The sequence below is a fragment of the Watersipora subatra genome, chromosome 5 (genome assembly GCF_963576615.1).
Source record: "Watersipora subatra chromosome 5, tzWatSuba1.1, whole genome shotgun sequence".
NCBI lineage: Eukaryota > Metazoa > Bryozoa > Gymnolaemata > Cheilostomatida > Watersiporidae > Watersipora > Watersipora subatra.
In genome coordinates, this window is record NC_088712.1 from 64289923 (window position 1) to 64317581 (window position 27659).

Consider the following 27659-nt stretch of genomic DNA (forward strand, 5'->3'; position numbering starts at 1 on the left):
GCGGTTTTTTCTATATGGTTGGCCACCATACTGAATCTCGACATCTCCTATATATCTATTTATTTATATTATATGTATTATATATTTGTATTATATTTATCGCTAAAACGCTAGTTTTGTAACGAATAAAGAAGAAAAACCACTCAGTACACTATGTGTAGAGTAAACTATAGTATAATATATAATATAAAGGATACCTAGCTGTTAGTTAATCACTACAAATCTGTTTCACGCAGGCATAGGTCGCTCTTATCGGGTGATAACTTCTTTCTGAGATTATCAGAAACAGATTTGTAGTGATTACCTGACAGCTATGTACTCATTATATACATTATACCATATACACTTTTTTCACCATGCCTTGGTAACCCGCATGTTCTTACTTCCTGTCACTCTGTCTTATCACTCCTCTTTTCTTACCAGCTGCTGCTGATTACTGCTATCACTGTAATTTATTGTCTCTCCGCTGCAAGGTCCTACCTCAATCGGAGTGGACATGACCTTTGTCGGATTTGAACATGTCTATGGCATTCCTGAGCATGGTGACAATTTAGCACTCAAGTCGACCGTCGATTCAGATCCCTACAGGCTCTACAACCTCGATGTCTTCGAGCATGATCTCCACAATGGCATGGCTCTCTATGGTTCCGTGCCTGTCATGCTCGCCCATAGCGCGTACAGGACTATCGGTGAGTTGTCTTATCTTCTTTCCTTTTTTGGAATATGCAATCATGATAAATTATTATTGATCTAGATAAGATAACGAGTCTCTGCCAACCATTGTAAAATAACTTCTCGTTGTCCAAAATGGTTTCTACTATTAATTGTGTTGTCTGTCCCTGTTTAATCGATTGTCAGTTGCCTGTGTTTTCCTATTAGTGTACTGCTGTTAATTCCTTTTTGGCAAGTACTGGAATTAGCGGTTTTGCTAGTTGAGAGTTACTTTCTTCTTTTACTCATTTCATAGGTGAGTTGCGTTCAATTTAGGTTGACTTTCTCTTTGTTTTTTAGAACCATCTGTCAAAGTATGTTATGAAACGTTGTCCCAATGTGTGCTCTGTATTGTTCTATTCAGGTGTGTTCTGGAACAATCCTAGTGAGATGTGGATAGATATACGATCCAGCAAGGCAGACAGGTCAACACTCGGCAAAATAGTTGACTTTGTTACGCAGGATGACACAGTACCACAGGTGGGCTTTGAAACTTTGTTAAACAAGATGACAAGTTGTCACAGGTGATGCTTGTAATTTTGTTAGACAGGATGACGCATTGCCTCAGGTGATTTTTGTAACTTTTCAAACAGAATGACACATTGCCACAGGTTATTCTTGTAACTTTGTTAGGCAGGATGACACAGTATCACAAGTGAGTCTTGTATATTTTGTATGCTATGGTTGATATGTTCTACTAGTAATTTTCAACTACATGCATCGTACATCATCTATGTTGCTGCCCGTTTTGGGGTAAACATATCATATGTCACATACGCTTCTCTCCATTTTCAGTTATTTTACATTGAAACACACAGCAGGTGTTATTTTCCTTAAGAGCATAACATAAGGCAGCCTATTGTTCGCTATTGCCGAGCCACACATGAATGCTGATGTAAATAGTCTAGCTTATTAATTATTCGTGTATCTTTACAGGTGTTCTGCGTAATTCTCCCAAACACAACTATCATAAAAGAAATTCATACTTCAGTGTTCGTCATGGGAGGACAATTTCTGGAATTAATAGAATATGAAATTTTTATTTTCATGTAGTTAGAATATTGTTAAGAGATATCCGTGAAGCTGGCTGCTCTCATTTCGTGGAGTTCATGTTGTAGATGGAAACAAGGTGGATGGCAGAATCTGGTGTCCTCGATCTCTTTGTTATGATGGGCCCTGCACCAAACGATGTCTTTAAACAATATGCTGGTCTCACCGGCACCACCCGTTTGCCTCCAGTAAGATTTTACTTTTGCTATGAGTTACTTGAACAAAATTCACCAAGTCAATAATTATATGCATGGTACTTGAGAGAAGAAGTGTGTGTGTGCGTGCGTGCGTGCGTGTGTGCGTGCGCGCAGTCTACTATTTTCAGTCCAGCGCTGAGATACCCTAGGACACTTATATTTCGCTAGTATTTAGTTTCGTGAGTAGCAGACAGAGTAAAATTTCGCTGGAACTTAATTTCGCAGCTCTGATGAGTGCGAAAATATAGTGATGTAAAAATAAATGCAGTGGATCAAACATGAGATTCCTCAGGTCCAGTTCACTGGTACGAAATATTTTTCAATTTGGGACTACCGTACTGTTTGGACTATAAACCGCACCTCTATATAAGCTGCATGTGCTTTATTTTAAAAAAAAAACAATAATAGAACAATACATAAGCCGCACCTTACTATAGGCCGCAGAACTAAGGACTGTGCTTTTTAACGCGGTAGCAACTTTGCCATTTAAAAAGGAACAGTGCAGAACGGCACAGTTTCGTATTATCCGACGCTTTTTAACTTAGTGCCTAACGGGACAGTACCGTGAGGCATTGTTTCGTATTTTCTTTCACAGCTAGAAGTGCACTAATTGGAGATTCCCGTTAGTGCGCCCTAGCGGTGAAAGAAAAAGCCTCAGAATAAGCCACAGTGATTAGCCGCACCCTTGTAGGCCTACCTATAAGCCGCATGGCTCAAATCATCAGAAAAAAGTAGCGGCTAATCGTCCGAAAAGTACGGTAGTTTGTATTTGTGAACCGCAGGTAAAAATGTGTAGGCGAGATCCATAATGCAATTTGATCGCTTGCTGCAGTTTGTCTCCTGGACTATCAATGACGTCAAGTTCCCTGCCGGAGTGACTGATGTTGTACCAATATTAGAATTCAAGTATTTATAGCACGTGGTGCCGCGGTGGCCATGGCCCCGTGTTGTTATTGCTTTTGGTTGGTAATAAAATTCATCACCACAATAATTATTATTCAATTTTATGACTTTCCCTACCAGACTGTCATCCTCATCAGTTACAAATTCAATGACTAAACTAATATCATCATCTTCTTCATTTGTCTAGGCTTTTCCAAAAAAACTTATTATCTTAATTTGTTTTGCCAAGCTGCTCAGTCGGTGTATTAGCTATAATGAGTTTAGCAAAACTTGCCCAATGAGCCAACCACACACGAAAATTGCCTGCATTTCTAATATGACGATTTTATTGTGAATATCAATGAAGAAAGCCATTTAATTTCGCGTTTTCGCTCGTTCGTTATGATAGTTTAGTTTCGCTCATGAAATTTTCGCGAAAACGCGAAAGTTAGATGCCGCGAATACATAAGTGTCCTAGGGTAAGTCAGAATGAGGTGATCTGACAAACATTGTAGGCTAATTTCACTAATTACGGCCTTTTTGTCTCATGAAGTTTACTACTTTCTCATCATTAGCTGATAAAGCAAAGTTGTCTCCGTTTGCTGATGTTGGCATAATTGCCACATGTAACAAACATTTGGCCTCCACATGCAATTTTTAACATAAATATAAAATTTGAGTAAGTATTTGTTTGGACATACAGAATAATTTTCAACATATGTCCAAAATTTCCCAAGACGTAGATTTGAACATTGATACACATGTACGCAATATGAATGCAATTCTCCTTGACATAGTCGAATGAATCCATAGTTGCATAGCTCAAATTAGATTAAGTAGTGCTGCATTTCTTCCTTTTATAGTTTAAAAATTGTGGTTTCCTAGAAAATTTGTTCGAGTAGTAAATACAGTAGACGCTCCTACAACATATATAATGCTTTTCGGAAACATCTACGGTATAGAGATTTTATGTTATACAAACAAGTGGAACAGCAAAATACATGTTTATATTGAATACATGTTTATACTGAATACATGTTTATACTGAATACATGTTTATACTGAATGATTGTCTTATCTGTTCTAAAGACTTTCCCAAACTCACTTCTTCGGTCTTTCGAAAAGGAAAAAAACTAGACTTAACGTTTTTAGTTTAAAGACTGTACAGTAATTGTAATATTAATGGTTTATATCAAAAAGGTGTTTAATTTTTTTTACTAATTTCACTCAGTTTATGGTTTATGATTACGGCGGTTTTACAGCAAGTTAGGGGAGCATGCACACTTTCAATGTCAGTTCACATTGGTTCAGACAGCATTGCCTATTCTGCAAAGGAAAAATATTACAAAAATATTTTATGTTTAAAATTAAGAAAAGGAAAAAATATAACTTTACTACACGTATTAGCAGCGGTGTCTATCTGACCGTCTATACGTCGCCAGGGTTTGAGGTTAGGATAAAAATCGCTTTCGACAAGACTAAAACTCGTGACATTCAGCTTGTTATATCGACACTCCAACGCCTGCACCAGTTGATTTCCTCTAAGTGTTCAGAATTATTACGTGGCTACTTATTCTCTGTGCTTTTTGATTGCCAAGGCACTAGGATATATAATAGAGAGCCTTTTTTGAATGTCATTTTATCTCAAGTGCTGCAAGAAATCCTAATATTTTAAATTTAATTACGAGATTCTTGTTGTTTAAATTGATTTTGAGAATTTGCATCGACTTGACATTTTACATTACATGGAATTCTTTGTTGTATGAAGCAAAAACTTTACATAGCTTCTTCACGTTATGTGGAATTTACATTCTAGGAGGTATATGTTACAAAATCGTGTACTGTAGTAACAGTAGTAGTAATAGTAGTAGTAGTGATTGTATTAGTAGTAATAATAGTAGTAGTAATAGTAGTAGTAATTGTAGTAGTAGTGATAGTAGTAATAGTAGTAGTAATTGTAGTAGTAGTAATAGTAGTAGTGATAGTAGTAGTAGTAATTGTAGTAGTAGTAATAGTAGTAGTGATTGTAGTAGTAGTGATAGTAGTAGTAATTGTAGTGGTAGTGATAGTAGTAGTGATTGTAGTAGTAGTGATAGTAGTAATAGTAGTAGTAATAGTACCAGTATTAGTTGTGAAAAGCGAAGAAGGCAATACTAAAGTAAAAATATCATGAATTGAAAAGCCTAGTCAAACATTTTTTGACCATTATTTATGGAATTTCCAAAACTGTCTAATAATCATCATGAGAAAGAGAGTGAAGGTGTGAAGAAAAGAAAATCTGAAATGAGTGAAAGTGGCGAAGGTGGATCTGATATATAAAAATTAAATAAAAAAGTATCTATAAAAATAATTCATGTAAGTTCACTTCAGCATAGGATGGTTTCGATGTACGTAGGAAATAACAGAAAGGGCCAACTTCATATGTTGAGGTTTTATTGTTAAGAAAGTTATAAAACTTCATATGTTGAGGTTTTATTGTTAAGAAAGTTATAAAACTTCATATGTTGAGGTTTTATTGTAAAGAAAGTTATAAAACTTCATATGTTGAAGTTTTATTGTAAAGAAAGTTATAAAACTTCATATGTTGAGGTTTTATTGTTAAGAAAGTTATAAAACTTCATATGTTGAGGTTTTATTGTTAAGAAAGTTATAACGAGTATATAGGTTTAGTTGAGTTTAACAAACAAAAAATAAAAGTTGTCTACCATCTCTCATCGTTCATCAATGTTTTTACAACTGCTTGATTACACATAATAACTATTTACAAATATTTACTAACTTGATGTTGATCAAAAATAATAACGTTCAGGGTTTGTAATGTTAATCTTTAGACATGTTAATTCTTAGAGAGGTTAATCCTTAGACATGTTAATTCTTAGACATGTTAATCCTTAGACATGTTAATCCTTAGACATGTTAATCCTTAGACATGTTACTACTTGAGACTGTAATAAAACTCTAAGGCTATTTTTTTACTAAACTTCATTGTGATTTAAAATTAAAATAGGACAATTCATAGCTTCACAAATGTCGTACATGTAGCAGGTATCCATTTAGATGCGAGCTGCTGGAAATTGATATTTAATACTCATCAAGTTTATTGCGAAGTGTAAAGTGACTACAGAATAATCCTTATTGACTTTGGTTTTACTCAATTGTAAACCTATTTCTATTCAAAATGTGTTTGGATGACTGGAGGCAGTTCATGTTCACACAGTTTTACAACAGTAGACATTCTCTTTTGCCTTAATCAAAGCTTTCATAGAGTTATTTGGTGGTAGTTATGCTCTCTTGCTTATCATGGAAGCTTTCATAGAGTTCTTCTGATGTGTATATTTTCTCTCGACTATCATCAAAGCTTTCGTAGAATTCTTATGCTGTAGTTCTTTTCTCTTGCTTATCATTATGGCTTTCATGGAAATTTTCCGCTGTAGTTATTCTCTCATACCTATCATTTCGGCTTTCATAGACTTCAACTGCTGTAGATATTCTCTCTTGCTTATCATCAAAGTCGCTGGAACTACAATGATGAGGCCGATGTGAAGCAGATCCATGACAATTTTGACAAATATGACATTCCCCTGGATGTTGTCTGGCTTGATATCGAACACACAGATGGCAAGAGGTGAGGTGATTGTCTTGCATCCCCGCTATATCTCTGTGTTGTCGGGCACCTTTATGACACATGAAGTGTTGATACTGTGAATCTGTTACACCCCGCAGTTGCTTATTGTGTGCACAATGTTTACAAACATTTGATTTTTGTTAGTTAGATTTTGAGTTTTTCTTGCTCATGATTCTGACGCTGTTAGCTTTTGGTTTGTTTCATGAAGTATTGCTTTCTACATGTCCATCTATTATATTTTCTCATGCCAGTCATTGCTGTGATTGGTGGCTCATTTACTGCTTTCACCTTCCGTCATCTCTTACGTATCAAATAGTCTGCGTGTCACAAGTAGCCCACTTTCTTTTTAGATACTTTACGTGGGACGGTGGAAAGTTCCCCAACTCGCTTGACATGGTAGACAAGCTCTCAGCCAAGGGCAGAAAGCTGGTTACGATAGTTGATCCACATATAAAAAGAGATGACAACTACCATATTTATAAGGAGCTCAAGGAAAAGGACTTTTTTGTACAAAGAAGTGGCAGCGAGTTTGACGGCTGGTGTTGGCCAGGTGAGCAGCACCACTTGACGTTACTGCTGTTACCCTTACCTTTTTCTCATTGCTACCAAGACCCGTGTAGCACATCTTGGCTCTTACTTCTGCGTATGACCAAGAGCCATGTGGTGCAGCTTTAGCCGGCTTTGTACAAAACACTTCTAATTAGTGAGTAATTAATTAATTGGCCTATCGTATTTGTACTTGATAGAAAGCAAACAATTATCTGCATGTGTTGAGATGATAAAAAACATGCTTAAAGGTTGACTTGCAACAAAATTCACATTATAGTTATTTGATATGAAAATATTCACCATGTCTTACTCTGCTGTGTTGTAGGTGCAAAATATGTGGAAATCTGATTACAAGCTCTTAAAAGCTAAAAAACGAACAGTTAATCGCAGCCACACGAGACCGCCGTAGTTTGGATTCTCTTTCCAAAACGGCTCAAATGTGACGTATCTGTGATAAATGGTTTTTGTTTCCACTTTCATGCAACCTTATTCGTCAAAATGCTTTCACAAATATATTTCACACATTCAATAAAACCATGTCTATTGTTCTTACGCGTCTATTTCATTATCATTGTAATGCTGTCACTTTGAGCACTGATATCTCAAAACTTAGCCTAAAAATAAGTGTAATGTTTTAACCGTAGCTCGAAGGAGTGCATATCATCCTCTGATAAACATGAGGAGCCTGTTGGTCACTTGAGATAATCGAAAAACTTTGCGGAAATTGTTCGCGCTATTTGGCAGGAAGTATGGGTCACATGACCAGATTATGACTAGACGATCAGACCAGGCTGAAACGAAACTAAAGTATTTAGCATCTATATTTGATAAGAGCTTTCCGGTAAAACCCGAAGTGTTTTTGTCATAAACTAGTGCTACGAAACATTTTATATTGAGCTTTTTATTGGCCTTTCATTTCATGTGATAACATCACACATCAAAAAACTAACCAGGTGGAGTTGAGTACGTTGGCGAAATAAAGGGATTCCGAAATACGGCGTCTTTGTGATGGCTGCGATTAACTGTTCGTTTTTTAGCTTTCAAGAGCTTGTAATCACATTTCCACATATTTTGCACACATATTCCAACACAGCAGAGTAAAACATGGTGAATCTTTTGATACTAATTAACTGTGATGTTAATTTTGTTTCGAGTTAACCTTTAAAGATTGTTTGATTCAAAAGTCGTGATCATTTATACCCCTGTCAAATATTAGGTTGTACCGAATATGTAATTATGTCTCAGTAAAAGAATTAATTTGGTAACAAAAGAGTTGAGTTGTTGTCTCCTGTGCAAGTCAGTGTTAGTTTACATGAGACTTCTTACTCTTCCTTTTTAGTTGCTGATTTTTGAAGCATAAATGAGTATTTACTGTCCTCTTTGATTGATTAATTGTACTTCCATAGAAACTTCTTGCATACTTTTCTGGATGGGGACGGGCGCACAGATTTTGGAACTTCATAGCTTAAGTTCCAGGACAGTATGCCCAATGTTGCTAGGGAGTAGGGGTATTGCAATCTCACCAAGGTGAATAATGCATATGAATTGTCACGTAAAAAGTCTAACCAGATATCATTTGACTATTTATCAGTCCTACATAAGAACCTAGGCTAACATTATAAAAGGGAGAGATAAATTACTAACTTATGAGGCAAAATTGTCGTACTTATCGCTGCATTTATATCACAAAAATACAACCCATTATACGATGTTTGATAAGATGAGTTGAACTTCTCTGGAGCAGCGCTTTGGTTCAGCAGACAATAAATTCCTCTGTCAGCTTGTGATGTGCTGCCTCAGTGACAACTCTTCTTCTAGGCTCTTCATCTTACCCGGATTTCACGAGGCCTGACATGCGCGAGTGGTGGGCAAACAAGTTCCATTATGACCAGTACACGGGCACCAATGAGCATGTCTTCACATGGAATGACATGAACGAGCCAAGTGTCTTTAATGGCCCTGAGATTACCATGCACAAAGATGCAACACACGCCGGTGGGTGGGAGCATCGGGACATACACAACTTGTATGGAATGTATGTGCAGAGGGCTACAGCTGAGGGTCAGATTCTGAGGTCAGGCGGTAAACATCGGCCTTTTGTACTGTCCAGAGCTTTTTATGCCGGTTCCCAGCGATTTGGCGCTGTGTGGACTGGAGACAATATGGGAGAGTGGAGCTTCCTCAAAATATCTGTTGCCATGGTTCTTTCTCAGTCGATCACTGGTAAGTCTCTCAGTATCTTTACTAAAATATTATTCCTCTATTTCCATCAGGATCTTCGCAGTCACCAACTTGAGGTCATACTTGCTACCATGTTGTTTCTTGAATGGACTTATCACAATTTTTATTGCAGGAATAACTTTCACCGGTGCAGATATCGGAGGCTTTTTCAAGAACCCAAGCGCTGAGCTGGTGACTAGATGGTACCAGGTATTGTCTTCCCTTTCATCTTGTCATACTAGGAATAGACCAATCAGCTCCTACTAATGTAAAATTCATCAGCCTTAGTCCTGCTAATGTGTCAATTGTGTTAAGATCTATTAAAAAGCTAAAACTTGAGCTAGAATTAGCATTGTCAGATTCTGATCTTTATAAGTATTATTATTATAAGTATTATTATAGATGTAAATATTTTTTCTCACTTCTTTACCTTCGAATCGATTGTAAATGACAAGATAGGCTACGGAGGTTCATTTGCTGGAAATTTTTCTTTTGTTAAACATCAATCTCAATTACTGATCAGTTATCGATTACTAAGATGTCTCTATGAGTAATTCTAGATTGTTATTTGGAGTTTCTGATGAGCTTGTGTCCGGTGAGTTGCCATTTGCTGGGTCTTTAGATTAAAATACAAAAATTTGAATGTTTAGCATGAGAAGTTTTTGTTGCCTGCCTGCCAGTGAAGAAATTTACTTTGTGTATAAACATGTTAGATTCTTGCAACATGACTCTAGTCTCATATCAGCAGTAAATTCACTGTTATTCACCTACAAAGTGTGACGCCCCTAACATTCTCTGCTTATGTTAGATCGAGAGTGTTCAGGATTCAGGGACCCAAGGCTTCTAGCTGAGAGTTAGTGATGCTGTGTACTTGGATTGGCTACCGAATTGTAACAAAGGCGGGTGCAAGAAATATTTTTGTTGTGTCATTCCCGTGTACTGTTCATTATAGACGGGAGCATTCCTGCCCTTCTACAGAGCCCACTCACATCTGGATACTCGACGTCGGGAGCCTTGGCTTCTTGATGAGGAAAATCGCAACATTATTAGAGATGCCATCATCACGAGGTGGTTATGTTCGTAGTCTTCAGTTGTAACAAGTTCATTTGCTGTAAATAGGCTTATTGCAGCGTTTTGTAACACTCCTTTAGATGCTGTGGTAGTTACTCCTGAGATCTCTCTTATATCTTGGCACAAATATTCTCATCAGCGTGACAAATATTTTCATCAACATGACAAATATTCTCATCAGCGTACACTACAATTCATTTAATTCATTCTATAAACCTATTGATTATATTGATAATAATTACTGAATATTGATTATATTGATAATAACTACTGAATATTGATTATATTGATAATAAATACTGAATATTGATTATATTGATAATAATTACTGAATATTGATTATAATGATAATAAATACTGAATATTGATTATATTGATAATAATTACTGAATATTGATAATAAATACTGAATATTGATTATATTGATAATAATTACTGAATATTGATTATATTAATAATAAATACTGAATATTGATAATAATTACTGAATACTGATTATATTGATAATAAATACTGAATATTGATTGTATTGATAATAAATACTGAATATTTATTTTAATAATAAATACTGAATATTGATTATATTGATAATGATTACTGAATATTGATTATATTGATAGTGATTACTGAATATTGATTATATTGATTATATTAATAATAAATATTAAATATTGGTTATATTGATAATAATTACTGAATATTCATTATACTGATAATAATTACTGAATATTAATTATAATGATAATAAATACTGAATATTCATTATATTGATAATAATGACTGAATATTGATTATATTGATAATAATTACTGAATATTGATTATATTGATAATAATTACTGAATATTGATTATATTGATAATAAATACTGAATATTGATAATAATTACTGAATATTGATTACATTGATAATAAATACTGAATATCGATTATATTGATAATAAATACTGCTGATAAATAAATGCATCACTAAAACAAATGCATCATGCGAAAGTCTAAATTGGAGTTATTAAATAAAAAAGTCAAGTTTAGTTTTTTCCAAGTTGAAGTGCCAAAGGGGTGAGTTTGAGATGATCTTGGAACAGATTAGACAATGTAAATGTATTTTACTGTTCGTATTATAAAAGGTCTTCACAATGTAAAAGTTTTTGGAGCGAATTATAGATGTTATAGGAGTATCTACTGCATCTATAAATTATTAGCAACTATTTTGTTTGCAAGGTTTATGTGTGACCTTATGACCTTTATAATTGCGAGCTTGTTGATAGGTTGCGAGCTTGTTTCTAGGTTGCGAGCTGGTTGCTAGGTTGCGATTGAGTAATAAATATTTCTTTTCTCTTCAGTTGAATGTGATTCTACTGCAGGTACTGCGTATGAAGACCCAATATATATAACCTTTTATTCGCAGGTACCAGCTCCTCCCTTACTGGTACACGCTCTTCTATGTAAATGAGAAAGAGGGCCTGCCACCTGCCCGACCTATGTGGTCAGAGTTCCCTACAGATACTAACGGCTTTTCTGAGGATGAGCAGTTCATGATAGGTAAGTTATACATAGAAAGTTCGTCTCAATAGCACTCCGTTTGTTAATGATGGACTTGGATAACATTTTGACGAAAGTATCAATATTTATAGAGATACTGCAGTATTCATGTTGACATAATCTCGTGTTGTATTCATATTGACATAATCTAGTGCTGTATTCATGTTGCTATAATCTATTGCTGTATTCATGTTGACATAATCTAGTGCTGTATTCATGTTGACATAGTTTAGTGCTGTATTCATGTTAACATAATCTAGTGCTGTATTTATGTTGACATAACCTAGTTCTGTATTCATGTTGACATAATCTAGTGCTGTATTCATGTTGACATAATTTAGTGCTGTTTTCATGTTAACATAATCTAGTGCTGTATTCATGTTGACATAATCTAGTGCTGTACTCATGTTGACATAATCTAGTGCTGTACTCATGTTGACATAATCTAGTGCTGTATTCATGTTGACATAATCTAGTGTTGTATTCATGTTGACATAATCTAGTGCTGTATTCATGTTGACATAATCTAGTGGTGTATTCATGTTGACATAATCTAGTGCTGTACTCATGTTGACATAATCTAGTGCTGTATTCATGTTGACATAATCAGTGCTGTGTTCATGTGGACATAATCTATTGCTGTGTTCTTGTATTGTAACTGTCTCCAATTCCTTATTCAGGCAGTATGATATTTCTTCATTATAATCAGCTGCAATGCATTACTCAGAGAAAGCAAGATTCATACATTATAATTATCTGTAATATATTACTCAATGCCACACAGTAATCATTCATTATAATTAACTACAATACATTACTCAATGTCATGCAGTACTCATGCATTATAATTAACTACAATACATTACTCAATGCCATACAGTACTCATGCATTATACTCAACTACAATACATTACTCAATGCCATACAGTACTCATGCATTATAATTAACTACAATACATTACTCAATGCCAAACAGTAATCATGCATTATACTTAACTGCAATACATTACTCAATGCCATACAGTACTCATGCATTATAATTAACTGCAATACATTACTCAATGCCATACAGTACTCATGCATTATACTCAACTACAATACATTACTCAATGCCATACAGTACTCATGCATTATAATTAACTGCAATACATTACTCAATGCCATACAGTACTCATGCATCATAATTAACTGCAATACATTACTCAATGCCATACAGTACTCATGCATTATACTCAACTACAATACATTACTCAATGCCATACAGTACTCATGCATTATAATTAACTACAATACATTACTCAATGCCAAACAGTAATCATGCATTATAATTAACTACAATACATTACTCAATGCCATACAGTACTCATGCATTATAATTAACTGCAATACATTACTCAATGCCATACAGTACTCATGCATCATAATTAACTGCAATACATTACTCAATGCCATACAGTACTCATGCATTATACTTAACTACAATACATTACTCAATGCCATACAGTACTCATGCGTTATAATTAACTACAATACATTATTCAATGCCATACAGTACTCATGCATTATAATTAACTACAATACATTACTCAATGCCATACAGTACTCATGCATTATACTTAACTACAATACATTACTCAATGCCATACAGTACTCATGCGTTATAATTAACTACAATACATTATTCAATGCCATACAGTACTCATGCATTATACTCAACTCCAATACATTACTCAATGCCATACAGTACTCATGCGTTATAATTAACTACAATACATTACTCAATGTCATGCAGTACTCATGCATTATAATTAACTGCAATACATTACTCAATGCCATACAGTACTCATGCATTATAATTAACTACAATACATTACTCAATGCCAAACAGCAATCATGCATTATAATTAACTGCAATACATTACTCAATGCCATACAGTACTCATGCATTATAATTAACTGCAATACATTACTCAATGCCATACAGTACTCATGCATCATAATTAACTGCAATACATTACTCAATGCCATACAGTACTCATGCATTATAATTAACTACAATACATTACTCAATGCCATACAGTACTCATGCATTATAATTAACTACAATACATTACTCAATGCTGTAACTATAAGGCTATGCAGGATTCATGCATTATAACAGACTGCATTGCATGACTCGACGCAATGCATTATTCCCATGTTATAACAGTCTGCCATATGTGACTTGCGGTTTCTTTCAGGTTCAGGCATACTTGTGAGGCCTGTGCTGGATGAGGGCGCATCTAGCGTGACCATAAACTTTCCTGGTGGTCCTCAGACTATCTGGTATGCTGGTGACAGTTACCAACCTTTCTCTGGAGCCAGCAAGGTAGGTAGCTCATGCCCAAGATCAGCTTCACCACTGCGTATGGTCATATGCAATCAATCATTCCTTCCGTACTATTCATTGTATTATGCGAGGAGCTACATGTGCATTTTGGGAGTGGCTACATGTGTATTATAGGAGTGGCTACAGGTGTATTATGGGAGTGGCTATATGTGTATTATGGGAGTGGCTACATGTGTATTATGGGAGTGGCTACAGGTGTATTATGGGAGTGGCTACATGTGTATTATGGGAGGGGCTATATGTGTATTATGGGAGTGGCTATAGGCGTATTATGGGAGTGGCTACAGGTGTATTATGGGAGTGGCTACAGGTGTATTATGGGAGTGGCTACAGGTGTAGTATGGGAGTGGCTACAGGTGTATTATGGGAGTGGCTACATGTGTATTATGGGAGTGGCTACATGTGTATTATGGGAGTGGCTACATGTGTATTATGGGAGTGGCTACAGGTGTATTATGGGAGGGGCTATATGTGTATTATGGGAGGGGCTATATGTGTATTATGGGAGTGGCTACATGTGTATTATGGGAGTGGCTACATGTGTATTATGGGAGTGGCTGCAGGTGTATTATGGGAGTGGCTACAGGTGTATTATGGGAGTGGCTACATGTGTATTATGGGAGTGGCTACAGGTGTATTATGGGAGTGGCTACATGTGTATTATGGGAGTGGCTACATGTGTATTATGGGAGTGGCTACAGGTGTATTATGGGAGTGGCTATATGTGTATTATGGGAGTGGCTACATGTGTATTATGGGAGTGGCTACAGGTGTATTATGGGAGTGGCTACATGTGTATTATGGGAGGGGCTATATGTGTATTATGGGAGTGGCTATAGGCGTATTATGGGAGTGGCTACAGGTGTATTATGGGAGTGGCTACAGGTGTATTATGGGAGTGGCTACAGGTGTATTATGGGAGGGGCTGCAGGTGTATTATGGGAGTGGCTACATGTGTATTATGGGAGTAGCTACATGTGTATTATGGGAGTGGCTACAGGTGTATTATGGGAGTGGCTACAGGTGTATTATGGGAGTGGCTACATGTGTATTATGGGTGTGGCTACATGTGTATTATGGGAGTGGCTACAGGTGTATTATGGGAGTGGCTACAGGTGTATTATGGGAGTGGCTACATGTGTATTATGGGAGTGGCTACAGGTGTAGTATGGGAGTGGCTACAGGTGTATTATGGGAGTGGCTACATGTGTATTATGGGAGTGGCTACAGGGGTATTATTGGAGTGGCTACAGGTGTATTATGGGAGTGGCTACAGGTGTATTATGGGAGTGGCTACAGGTGTAGTATGGGAGTGGCTACAGGTGTAGTATGGGAGTGGCTACAGGTGTATTATGGGAGTGGCTACATGTGTATTATGGGAGTGGCTACATGTGTATTATGGGAGTGGCTACAGGTGTATTATGGGAGTGGCTACATGTGTATTATGGGAGTGGCTACATGTGTATTATGGGAGTGGCTACATGTGTATTATGGGAGTGGCTACAGGTGTATTATGGGAGTGGCTACAGGTGTATTATGGGAGTGGCTACATGTGTATTATAGGAGTGGCTACAGGTGTATTATTGGAGTGGCTACAGGTGTATTATGGGAGTGGCTACAGGTGTATTATGGGAGTGGCTACAGGTGTATTATGGGAGTGGCTACAGGTGTAGTATGGGAGTGGCTACAGGTGTATTATGGGAGTGGCTACTGGTGTATTATGGGAGTGGCTACATGTGTATTATGGGAGGGGCTATATGTGCATTATGGGAGTGGCTACAGGTGTATTATGGGAGTGGTTACAGGTGTATTATGGGAGTGGCTACAGGTGTAGTATGGGAGGATGGACACACTTGCATTGACAGTATTTCTGAGCAGTTTTTATATCATTCATGACTTGTAATGAATGACCAGATGTAATTTACTGATAGGATACATAGACATACAAAGACACTTGCTGCTGGCTGTCATGTGTGTCACTCTAACTCTTATCAGTCAAGTTAGTACATTTTAAGGGTATCTTGAAATGGCTAACACAAGCCATCGCCTCTCTCAAAATCACTACTGCTAGATATCCAAATTGGCCATTATTATAATTATAATATACCTTTTTGACTGTCACTGTTTGTTCAACTCAATTCTTGCTATTTGTTCTGTCATCTCATGTCTCTGCCTCTACACCTGCTTCATATTTCAACGCAAACTGTTCTTTCTTGGTTAGATGCGTTATCATTTTTCAAGGAACTTAAATTTTCAACTTAATAACATCTTCCAAATAATGTATTTGCGAACATTTTAATTGTGCAATAAATTGACAGCTAAAGAGGCAGTCAACTTGGGATGTGTAAACAGGTGCGTGTAAACAGGTGCGTGTAAAGGTGGGTACACAAGGATTGTAATAGCATACCTGTTGTTTGCTATTCATTCTAAGCCTCATTTACCACACTTTCAGTGACTTGAGTAATTCTATCTGGATAAACATCCAGCATACTACAATTGTTACCCTAATGGTGCTTTTAGTTTTATGGATTACATACTCATTCCCTATGGGGTAGTGTGACAAAATATTAACAAATGTAACCGATACAGTAATGACCTACTCTACCAATGGCCTTCAAATGAATCAACTGAAACACTTTTGCATACAAGAATACGTTTGTTTGGATTATCAGGATATAATTGCCTAAAAACATTAAAACAATTATAAAGATCTCATGCCATAGCTGTTAACGATACATTGCCATGCATGCTCTTTTGACACTGTTCAAAATCCCGAAGTCACCTCGCAGTCTGTGCCTTTCTGATGGGCAGAATATTTTTCGGCCTTAGAATCTATATTTGTCTGCTTATCAACAATAGCGTACCCAATAGTGGAGACAACAGTTCTTGCAGCTACTCGTTTTACCAAGAATATAGTTGTTTGCATCAAAAGCTTATATTCACATTGCATAGGTGGTGGATGCAGCTGTTATGGCCAAATGCAAAGCTACACATTGCCCATTGTATAGATACTGTAAAACCTCTATTTGAGCACCACTTTTATTTGAACGCTCGCCACCTCTAATAGAGCGCCACTATAGAAGAAATGTTGAAAAATACAGTGCTACCCTTTAATTGAACACCACCTTTATTTACCCGCCACTTTGACATTTTTGATTTTCACAAATCCATAATAGAAAGTGATCAGTAGAAAAGTATCCACAAAACCATATTAATCATGACTCAATTACATAAATCACAACTAATTGTTACGTTGTTGCTGTAGTGGTTACCATGATTTTTGTGAGGGTGTACTTGAGAAAATCGATTGTTCGAATAATCGAAATTACTCTCTGATTCGAAGTTACTAATGTCTAAATCATATCAACTGTTTTCATATTAATTCATGATGGGGTTTACAATCTGACCTGAAGACTTTAAAGCGTTTTGATGAATGGTGAGAATATTCTTCAGGAACACCGTACGGCGTAATAGCAGCCATTGTTATAACATATTCTAACCTTGAAATGATAGAAACATCTCTAAAAATTAAAATAGTTATGTCCGTTTTTTAACTTCAAAGCTTTAGGGTTTTTTCTTTAAAACTTTGAAACACCATCGATATTATTAATAACAGTACCATGCTAATATTTTATAATCAAAGTAGTTGCTTGTTTAACTCGGTCTAATACTTAGACATATATGAAAAACGTTTAGTAAAAATGCTGGGGGACAGCATTATTGTAGATCCGCCCAAAAGAGAGTGCCAAATCTAGGCGGCAATACCATCTGTTCGCCTGTGAAAGGGTTGAATATATCTGTCCCAAATTCTGACGAGCAACTCAAAAATACAGCCCCACCTTTTGTTTAAACACCACCTCTGATTAATCACAGCCACTATAGAGGAAGGGTTGAAAAAGAGCGCCATAGGGATCAAATAGAGGTTTTACAGTATTTGGGAAAATCAGTAAAAGAAGATTTGCCAAAACTTTCCCTTTTAAGTTTTTGTAGCTGTGCATTTTATTTTAACACTAATGCAAACATCCACATTCCTTCAATTTTCCTGTTCAACCCGCATGGGTCGGCACTACATGCGAACTACCTCCATTGGAAGTCGCGATTTAGGACTCAAATCTCTTGATGCAACTATTCAAGTGGTTAGCAGATAGTAAATTTATATATTACATGTACAATTGACTGCCTTGTGTCATTAATGATGTTCATACATGTTTTATATATGACTAGTGTTACAGGTTTAATCTATTGTATTCTCCTCCCTCTGGCACATTCCTTCTGAGCACGGCTGAGTTGTCCATTATGTTTGAATAATTGACCATATCAGCATATTGGTCGCTATCCGTACTTACTTTATGCTCTACAACAAAACACTGCTTTTTGATGCGAGGTCCTTTGGGCTTAGATTATAAAAGGTGGTTGTAAAACAACAATCTTCTAAAGCGAGCAATAGCCAGTTGGTCTATAAATATGCTCTTGAGGATATTTTTTACAAACTACATATGTTTAGCCTGGAGGGAGGAGACTTGTATGGATTATGTCAGAACCATGTGACACCGTCAACTACTCATGAAAAATACTTTACCAACTTCTTTGTACTGGTAACACTTTTACTTACGAAAAGCCAAAAATCGTTGTTTCTCAATTTCTAGTGTCAAATTAGAACACCTGATAGTCATGCACACCTGTGACATCGATTCACAGCTGAAAAACTCATTCTGAAATGCTTTTTATTCAGCTATAAATGCAACATGTTTCACGTTGTTCACAAAACCGTGTTCTTCGCTTCATTACAAATGCACCTTCAACAACTCGTACGATTTCTTTATTTTATCGCAATAAAAAATCAAACAACTCACTGCAAGTCTATTTAATAAAACATTCAATATTTCATCTTTAAAACACTAAACATTTAATTCAAAATTTAATCTTGAGAATTTTGCTCTTCAGCTTATAATGAAACGCTCAGATGTTTCTAGATATCCCGAACTTTCTCACAATTATAAAATGTTTTTGCTAAATTAATTGTTATCTATTCACCTGTCAGCAGGATAATTACCCTGTGACCCTCAGCAGCATTCCATACTTCTATCGGGGTGGGCATATTATCCCTCGCAAGGAAAGAGTGCGCAGGTCTTCTGTACAGATGAAAGACGATCCATACACGCTTGTCGTAGTTTTGGATACTCAGGTACAGTTGCCTTTTTCTAGTTTCCTTTCCAGTAGTGGCCATTTTTGGTTTGAGCGTCTTGCAGTTTTTGTCTTCATGAATTCACTTTGTGATGCGAGTTTATTAATTTGAAAACAAATTCTTTTCAATGCTATTTTTCATGTGTAAGAAGGAACAAATACAAAACATCAAAAAGTAGTTGAGGTGTGAATGTTTGAATTCTTTTTAAGAAATGCTAACATACGCGGAGATCAGTTATTATGCCAATTGACATGAAGTCTACGATGCTCATTGGCCATTCCAATATTAGAACAATGCCACCAGAGTTTGTATTGTAATGTTGAGACTTGGCTGTATCGAGTGGTTGCTATTATAGCCTAGACCAATTTTATGATTAGCTCTATGCAGTGTGGTTGTAATTTCGTAAATTTGCTGCCAGAACTGCCCCCTCCCTGCTGGTCACTCATTGATGCTGTCATTACAGGGTAAAAGTACAGGTGACCTCTATATAGATGACTATAAATCATTTGAATATGAACAAGGAAAATATCTTTACAGGCGATTTACATTTGACAATGGTCAACTTACTAGCAGGTTTGTGCTCATAATTTTGTATTTGCTAAATATCCATATGATTTTGTATGTGATTATCTACTCACACTCATATTTGATAATATACCCATGGTTTGTATGTGATATCTCCACATGTTTTTGTATCTAATATACTCACACTTTTATATTTGATAATATCCACATGGTTTTGTATGTGGTTAATCCACATGGTTTTGTATGTGGTTATTTCCACATGGTTTTGTATGTGGTTATTTCCACATGGTTTTGTATGTGATTATTTCCACATGGGTTTGTTTCTAGCTCTGAGTGTAAATGTAATGTTGGGGTTATGGGTGTATGTTATTCATCATAGCCACTACCAGCCTGCTACTAGCAAGGAATGTTGATAGAGTTAGCAAATATCTAGAGTAACTGAAGTCACTGGCAGATTTCTCTGTTCTAAATCTTTTCCACTCTGACGTTCCTACCATGTATCCTGTTGTAGGGCCATTGACGTCACTGACTTTGAGACGGCATCTTGGTTAGAAGCAGTCAACGTGATAGGAATGAAATCTAAACCAGAGGCAGTTACTCTCACTGTCAACGGTGCGTGTCCTATCTTCCCTTCCTGTGTCCTGTGTGTCAGAAAGAACTCATTCTATTGGCTTGTGGATTTTATATTAGCACTGACAATTTTCTCTCAACTTTTGCAGGTAAAGATTCAGATCTTTCGTATACTTTTACTGAACATCTCACGGTTGTCAGGAAGCCTAAGGTCAACATGGCGTTGGACTGGACCATAACCATTTCTTAGTGCAACATTGCAAACCAGATCATCTCCATCCTCTATTGACACATGTACATGTCGCTATGAACATTCTATAACTTGCAATGGAAATGTACACACTTCGATGGCCATTTGTAGCCTGTGAAGCCGTATCTAGCTTGTGAGTTTAGTAATTTTTGTAAAACTAGATTTGGGCTGATTTCTTTCACAATTTTGTACAGCTCTTTGAGTGCTTAGTCCGTGTACCTTCAATAAGCATTGACAGTGCAAGGATCTCTCATCTAATAAAGGATGTAGAAAATAGAGATGGGCTCTGTAAAACTGTATTTAACAGCAGAGCATATTCAAAAGTGGTAAACTATCGCTCAATGATGCTTAGCCAACGTCCAACGGTGACACAAAACCAACGTTAACACAAAAATTAACACTGATAATGTGGTTAGAAGGTGTAGCCTATTCACATTACATGTTTTCGGCCAAAATATATCAATGGACATAGAATTTTATAACACCACTAAAAGGAGCCGCTTGACTAGGCATTGAGATACCTTTTAAAGTATGCATGTGTGCATCAATGAGATTTACCTGATTGATCATAAATGACGCTTCGCATATGCTCGCAGCCTGCCATGTTGCAGTCAATATAGGAAATGTGCCATCGCGTAAGCTCATGTATCTGCCACTCTGATTGAAATGGATGTTTGCTCCAGAGACTTGCAGCACATTAGCTCTTGTCTGGTTTCAAAGTCTCTCATTTAAATTCTTTGTCATTCAGCAGGTGAATAAAATGGTCATAGATTGCAGCAGGATTTTGTACTGCAACCTCTGACTCCTTCATTCGGAGTTGCGATACTGCAAATCTCTGGCGACCTAGCAACTACCGTTCTATACTGTCTCTTTTGTGATCTCGCCAAATGAGGGATCTTTTGAGATTTTGTAAAGACTTGGAAACTGAACTTTATTGCTTATAGTGGGGGTGTGAAGAAGACCCACAAACTTGCATTTTACTTAACATAACGTAACCGAATCACAACATCGCTGAGGAGCGCTATGGGGCAGGCTTGTCTACATAATCTTTTAATATTACACACATATAAAGATGTTGAAATAGATACAGAATCAATTGTAAAAGAGTTCCGCAATAGACACTGACAGAACATGAGCTATTGCAATAAAGAAGTAATAGCTTTTGTTTTGTAAATGTCCCTTACAGAAATCTGTAGTGTCATGAGTTTTATATCGTTCGTTGAATAAAGAAAACTTTTGCCTACCATAAACAATATATTTATGTAGATTTTGATGCTTACAATTGATTGCATTTATGCATACTTTAAGGGTTGTTGATGCTTCAATGGTCCAGAGCTTTGGGGCGCTGCCCTGAACCCCATTTGGGCTTACACCGCCCCCCAACCCCCAGGTGTTCATAACTAGTCGCCTAACATTTGCAGCCGCCCCAACTTGCAACCAGGCACTACAGGCCTGCCCTTCACAATACTTCTATTGTGTAACCAAACTCTATTTCAGAGCTTCGCTATTTAGTGTCTGCGAACACCCTGCGACTGATTAGGGCATGAAACAAAAAAGACTCACATGAATGAAACAAGAAAGACTCGCATCTTAAAAAAAAGACATGTATATGGGATATATGAAAACAATATATTATTGGAAGGTCATTCTAAGAAGAGTATAACGTTTCCTCCCAGCAGCATATAAAAACAGCCCACTGAGGATCTTTGACTTTTTCTGCCTTTTCTGCGCAGTAGGTCTCATCAAAACGGGGTTGCTTGAGGGTGTGTGTCTATATGTGTCTGCGAGTATGTGTATGATCGTTTGCAGGATTGATAGCGTTATTATATCTATTTTTGATATATAGAAGAGATGAAAATCTAGACTTACATAGGCGAGTTGTTGCGATGACAAATATGTTTTCTCAGTGTTCATGAATGATTTTTGCAGCTCTGTGAACAACAGCTCGCACCCCTAATCGGGAAGCTTTGCTCTATTCCCACAGGCTACACTATTAGCACTTCACACTTATATACAAACCCAGAGCATTATAGGATATATACAAACCCAAGGATTATAGGATATATACAAACCCAAGGATTATAGGATATATACAAACCCAAAGCATTATAGGATATATACAAACCCAGAGCATTATAGGATATATATATAAATCCAAAGCATTATAGGATATATACAAACCCAGAGCATTATAGGATATATACAAACCCAGAGCATTATAGGATATATACAAACCCAGAGCATTATAGGATATATACAAACCCAGAGCATTATAGGATATATACAAACCCAGAGCATTATAGGATATATACAAACCCAGAGCATTATAGGATATATACAAACCTAGAGCATTATAGGATATATACAAACCTAGAGCATTATAGGATATATACAAACCCAGAGCATTATAGGATATATACAAACCCAGAGCATTATAGGATATATACAAACCTAGAGCATTATAGGATATATACAAACCCAGAGCATTATAGGATATATACAAACCTAGAGCATTATAGGATATATACAAACCCAGAGCATTATAGGATATATACAAACCCAGAGCATTATAGGATATATACAAACCCAGAGCATTATAGGATATATACAAACCCAAAGCATTATAGGATATATTCAAACCCAGAGCATTATAGGAGTGAAGTGATTATTTTCAAGGGATAGAAAGTTAGTTGGAACATAATTGTAGGCTAATATGGAGCAACTAAATTGCAGATTTTAAACATTAAATATTCTGATCATGGTGTACTTAGAGAATAGAGAAAGCATAATATTATTATGCTTTATTATTCATCTTGAGGTGTTGACTGATGTTCTAAAAAAAGAATCAAGGAGATTGACCAACCAGAAGCTGAGATATAGCCAGCCAAACACAGGTCTACCAAAAAACAAAAGTGTTTTGGTAATCATCAATATATGACGTATGAAATCGACTTGTGTGCCATTGGTCAATTAAGCCAACTAATGCGCTCTCCTATAACAATCACGGCGTTTTAATTGGTTTAATCCCTGGAAGTATAGAACAATCAAATTGGGCCTAACAATCATCGCTCCTAGAATTCCGAACCAGTCCCTCTGACGTGTAGATTAGTTTTAGCATAAAATAATTACACGCATCTATTATTTCGCAACATTTCTCTATCTTGCTAGTTCAGCTCAGTTTTGTTGTTCTCCTACTTAGCTTCCCTATTCAGACTCATCTTTAGCGTTGTTCAGATTTTTTAACTATAGCTATAGCTAATAAATAGAATCAATCATCAATCTCGGTTATCATTTGGAATTTTCTACAAATTATATTAGTTACATCATTTATTCTATACGCAGTTATATTATTATTTTGTATAATATGCATTATGAATATTATATAAATCATAAAAAATAATCATAGATAAGATAATAGATCAATAGAAAAATCAAAGCAAAAGTTATCGTTTTCTTTTCTTATAGCAAGAGCAGCACGGTCAAGTTAGTCTTTTTAAGATTATGGCTGTAGTGAACTTCCAGTCTGTTAATAGTGATGATAATCATGAAAATCAACTGAATGCTGCAGTAGATACACAGTAGAAAAATGATGAAGGAACAAAAAGTCCCATTCCTATTTCTTATTCTAAACAAACTGCAATCGCGGATATCGCATATAGACTATACACGCTCCGTTCGTTGAACAGATGATTTTCGGAGCATATCCGTGGAGATCGAGTTAAAATTTGAAGCACAATAGTCCAAATCTGCTCTTCTGCTTTAAAAAATCATGGCGAGGGGTTGTGGGCAAATGCCTTTACCACACAATGTTTGGATGATTTTCCTGAGAAACCAGAGCTAGTATGTAAATTATTTACTATCGCGAGAAGTGTTTCACATCTCGTAGCCAAAACAATCATTATACATAACGGCGGTAAGGGTGCGCAACTCCGGCACATGACCATTAAGTCGATTTTATACGTCACAGTTTTCGGGATTTTCGAAGGGTTTTCCTCTGATTCATTATTAGGTAGACCTGTGTTTGGCTGTCTATATCTCAGCTTCTAGGGGGTCAATCTCCTTGATTCTTTTTTTAGAACATCAGTCAACACCTCAAGATAACTAATAAAGCGTAATAATATTATGCTTTCTCTATTCTTAAGTTTAGTCATATACTCATGTGAAGTTTGAATGTAAACAGGTTTTCTTTGTCTCAAGTTGCTCTAAGCAGCTGACTTTCATCTCAACCAGCCCTCAGAACAATACCGTCAGAACGACAATCAGACTTCTTTTGGCCTCTTTTACCTGAAGTGTTTATGCGGATTGAATAAAGCCTTGAGCAAATAAAGAATCAAACGCACCCGCTGTAAATTCGATATGGTCTAAACAAGGCCTAATTAATACGCCATGGCAATTACTTTACTTGTTTGCTTTGTCATACAGTTAGCTAGGTTTTTGAATTCACGAGTCAGAAAGGAGCAAAATGCTGGGCAGACGGGCTGATCTTGTCTGTCTTTACATTTTCTTGAAGCAAACTGGTTATTTTTAATTGTTAGCTTACCCACATTTCAAATGTCCACAAAACTTTTTTTAAATCCAGAAGAGTTACGGTTTCATAGAGTGACTGGAAGTTACACAACATTAATAGTTTTTAGAAAGAGAAGCATTTTATGGATTCTGACATCTGCTTTATGGATCTCATGTCATAAAAAGTGCGAGACTTTGGGACAATAGCTAATTATCTACGCAAACTCGTACTTCCGCCTACAAATCAAACTCGGTCATAATAATCTAGGTTCTCATGTAAATTATAGATTTTTTAACTAAAGTTATAAAGCAAATACAACTTAAGGTTAAAGGCTATAAATGATCTTCATCCATTTATAATCTTATTAAAAATCGCCTGGATTTTCAGTCTGCAACATTAGCATTTGTTCAAACTAATGCACAGCCGTTATAATTCATTTAAACAGAACAACTAACGGATTTTATACAATTTTTTCTAGACTAAGATCATCAGTTTTGTGTCTCAAATTCTAATAAAGCGCAACATTATATTATGATATGATACTATGATTTTTAGGTTGTTACAAAATAATCTATTTGAGCATGTACGTAATCCTAGCTAATGTAGGCAGCATAACTGTAATCATCAATAATAATAACAAGAGGAGTGGTAAAGGAAATGGTAAATAGCTCAAGGAGCTTTCATTTGGTTTTCACTCCCTGACATTCAAATCAAACTATTGCGCAGCGATTACAATCAATTAGCTACTGAATAGCTGGTGAAAGATTTAGTAAGTTTATTTTGGTACAATTTATAAGTTAGATTATAATATCATGATCTTCAGCTAATTCTAAAAGATAAAATCAAAAGGTGAACCATGTAAGTTATTCTAGCTAATATAGGCAGCATACATATGCTCATTTATAATATTTACAAAAGGAATATCGAAAGAAATAGTAAATAGGTCAAGGAGCATCTTACTCTGAAATTAAAAATAGCCACAAAATGCCACTCACTCAGTGAGGTTTAGCTAACAGATTATTTAGATTTTTACAACTCCTTTCATAAAGTCTCTCATCAGCGAACTTTCTACCTTGTTCTGATTTAATTGACTCAGGTTCATTGACTGCTTTACAAAGGCCACAGGTTTGTCGTTTCCTTAGTAGCTCAACACTGTAGTTGTTGCGCCACTCGTGATACCTGTTATAGGCATTGTCATCTGTCATCAGGTGCTTGAGGTATTTTCCTAGCGTTTCTACTGATGAGAAGTTGTACACATGAATAAATGAATCAGGCGGAGCTACATCAGTGTATTCTTGTACAGATAAACCTCCAGCGGCTACAGGTATGATGTGTGCCTCATTTTTCAAAGTTTTCCAAAACTTTTCTGTTATGTAGTCCCTGCATAGAGTATTCTCAAATGCCAGATAAAATCGGTATTGAGAGTGCTCCTTAGCCTCACATTTAAGATCGACTTTCGTTGGACATGGTTTTTTATTGGTGCATTTTCCAAATATGTCCACATCAATGTACTTTTTAAGTTGCTTCATCACCACTAGCCGATCATATTCTTTGGAAACGCAGTTGGAGACGTATGCATACGCCCCTTTAGTTTTATTTTTAGCGTAGTTGATGTATGTGTAAGGTTTTCTAGCTGTTTTTTCTGAACGGCCGTAAGCGAGCTGAGCAGGAACTGAATTCCGTTCATAGGTCATGCTTCCATTAAATGTGTTAACGATAGAGTAATACCTGTTCCAAGCATAACTTGGTGATTCCATGCTCACTGCAAACCATAGCTGTCTCTGCCGAACCTCTCGAGAAATGTTCAATAGACTATACGCTGATCGCTGAAAAAATATGAGAGCGTCGGCTTGAAGTGCATAATCGAGGTTATCTCGTCGGTATATAAGATCACAGTTGGAATATTCACATCCATCAAAGTGAAGTCTTGAAGTCAACCAAGGTCCTCCTCCGTCTATACTTAAAATAAGTTTGTTCTTTTTTGGTTTTTGAATTTTAGATTTTGTAGAAGGAGGAGAAATTGGTGTCGTGGTTGTGCGCTTTATTTTCACATCTTCTTTTACGGTTTTGACAGAATCGGACTCATCAAATACGCGAAATTCTTCCAATTCGGATGAGTGTTGTTTACTTTCATCCCTTTTTAATAAAAGCGCAGCAAGACAAAACACAAGAACCACGACTAAAGCTCCAACGGTCCTTGTTGGGTTCCTACTTATCATTATCCAAGTATTCAATGTTACTCTTCACGCTACTAACCTCGAGATGTAAAGTTCATAATCCCACTGAGATAAAGCCAGAGTCTGAATTGCTATTGAACAGCTCCTCGTAAAATCCTATGACGCTTGTTCTGATTGGATATACTTGTTAGCAACTGGTGATTGGCTGCAC

General features: G+C 36.3%; 2 protein-coding genes across 7 annotated transcripts in view; one reads left to right on the forward strand and one right to left on the reverse strand.

The window, feature by feature from the left end:
• Nucleotides 1-27659, forward strand: part of LOC137396199 (neutral alpha-glucosidase AB-like) — a 64882-nt gene that overhangs the window by 11277 nt on the left and 25946 nt on the right. For 2 of the 6 annotated variants that reach the window (XM_068082360.1, XM_068082366.1), the window contains exons 7-20: nucleotides 474-689; nucleotides 1076-1191; nucleotides 1830-1949; nucleotides 6326-6465; nucleotides 6816-7015; nucleotides 8833-9237; nucleotides 9368-9444; nucleotides 10187-10302; nucleotides 11712-11845; nucleotides 14086-14213; nucleotides 19276-19419; nucleotides 19883-19992; nucleotides 20456-20556; nucleotides 20664-21040. In XM_068082360.1, coding sequence (XP_067938461.1) covers nucleotides 474-689; nucleotides 1076-1191; nucleotides 1830-1949; nucleotides 6326-6465; nucleotides 6816-7015; nucleotides 8833-9237; nucleotides 9368-9444; nucleotides 10187-10302; nucleotides 11712-11845; nucleotides 14086-14213; nucleotides 19276-19419; nucleotides 19883-19992; nucleotides 20456-20556; nucleotides 20664-20764 — 2108 coding nt within the window. In that variant the 3' untranslated portion in view covers nucleotides 20765-21040. Of the gene's footprint in view, nucleotides 1-473; nucleotides 690-1075; nucleotides 1192-1829; nucleotides 1950-6325; nucleotides 6466-6815; nucleotides 7016-8832; nucleotides 9238-9367; nucleotides 9445-10186; nucleotides 10303-11711; nucleotides 11846-14085; nucleotides 14214-19275; nucleotides 19420-19882; nucleotides 19993-20455; nucleotides 20557-20663; nucleotides 21041-27659 lie in introns of those variants that run through there. The other 4 variants (XM_068082362.1, XM_068082364.1, XM_068082363.1 and 1 more) reach the window with 3 other exon arrangements.
• On the reverse strand, nucleotides 26087-27526 carry LOC137396776 (glycoprotein 3-alpha-L-fucosyltransferase A-like). Its single transcript, XM_068083086.1, has one exon. The coding sequence runs from the start codon at nucleotides 27488-27490 to the stop codon at nucleotides 26267-26269; it is 1224 nt and encodes a 407-aa protein (XP_067939187.1). The 5' UTR covers nucleotides 27491-27526; the 3' UTR covers nucleotides 26087-26266.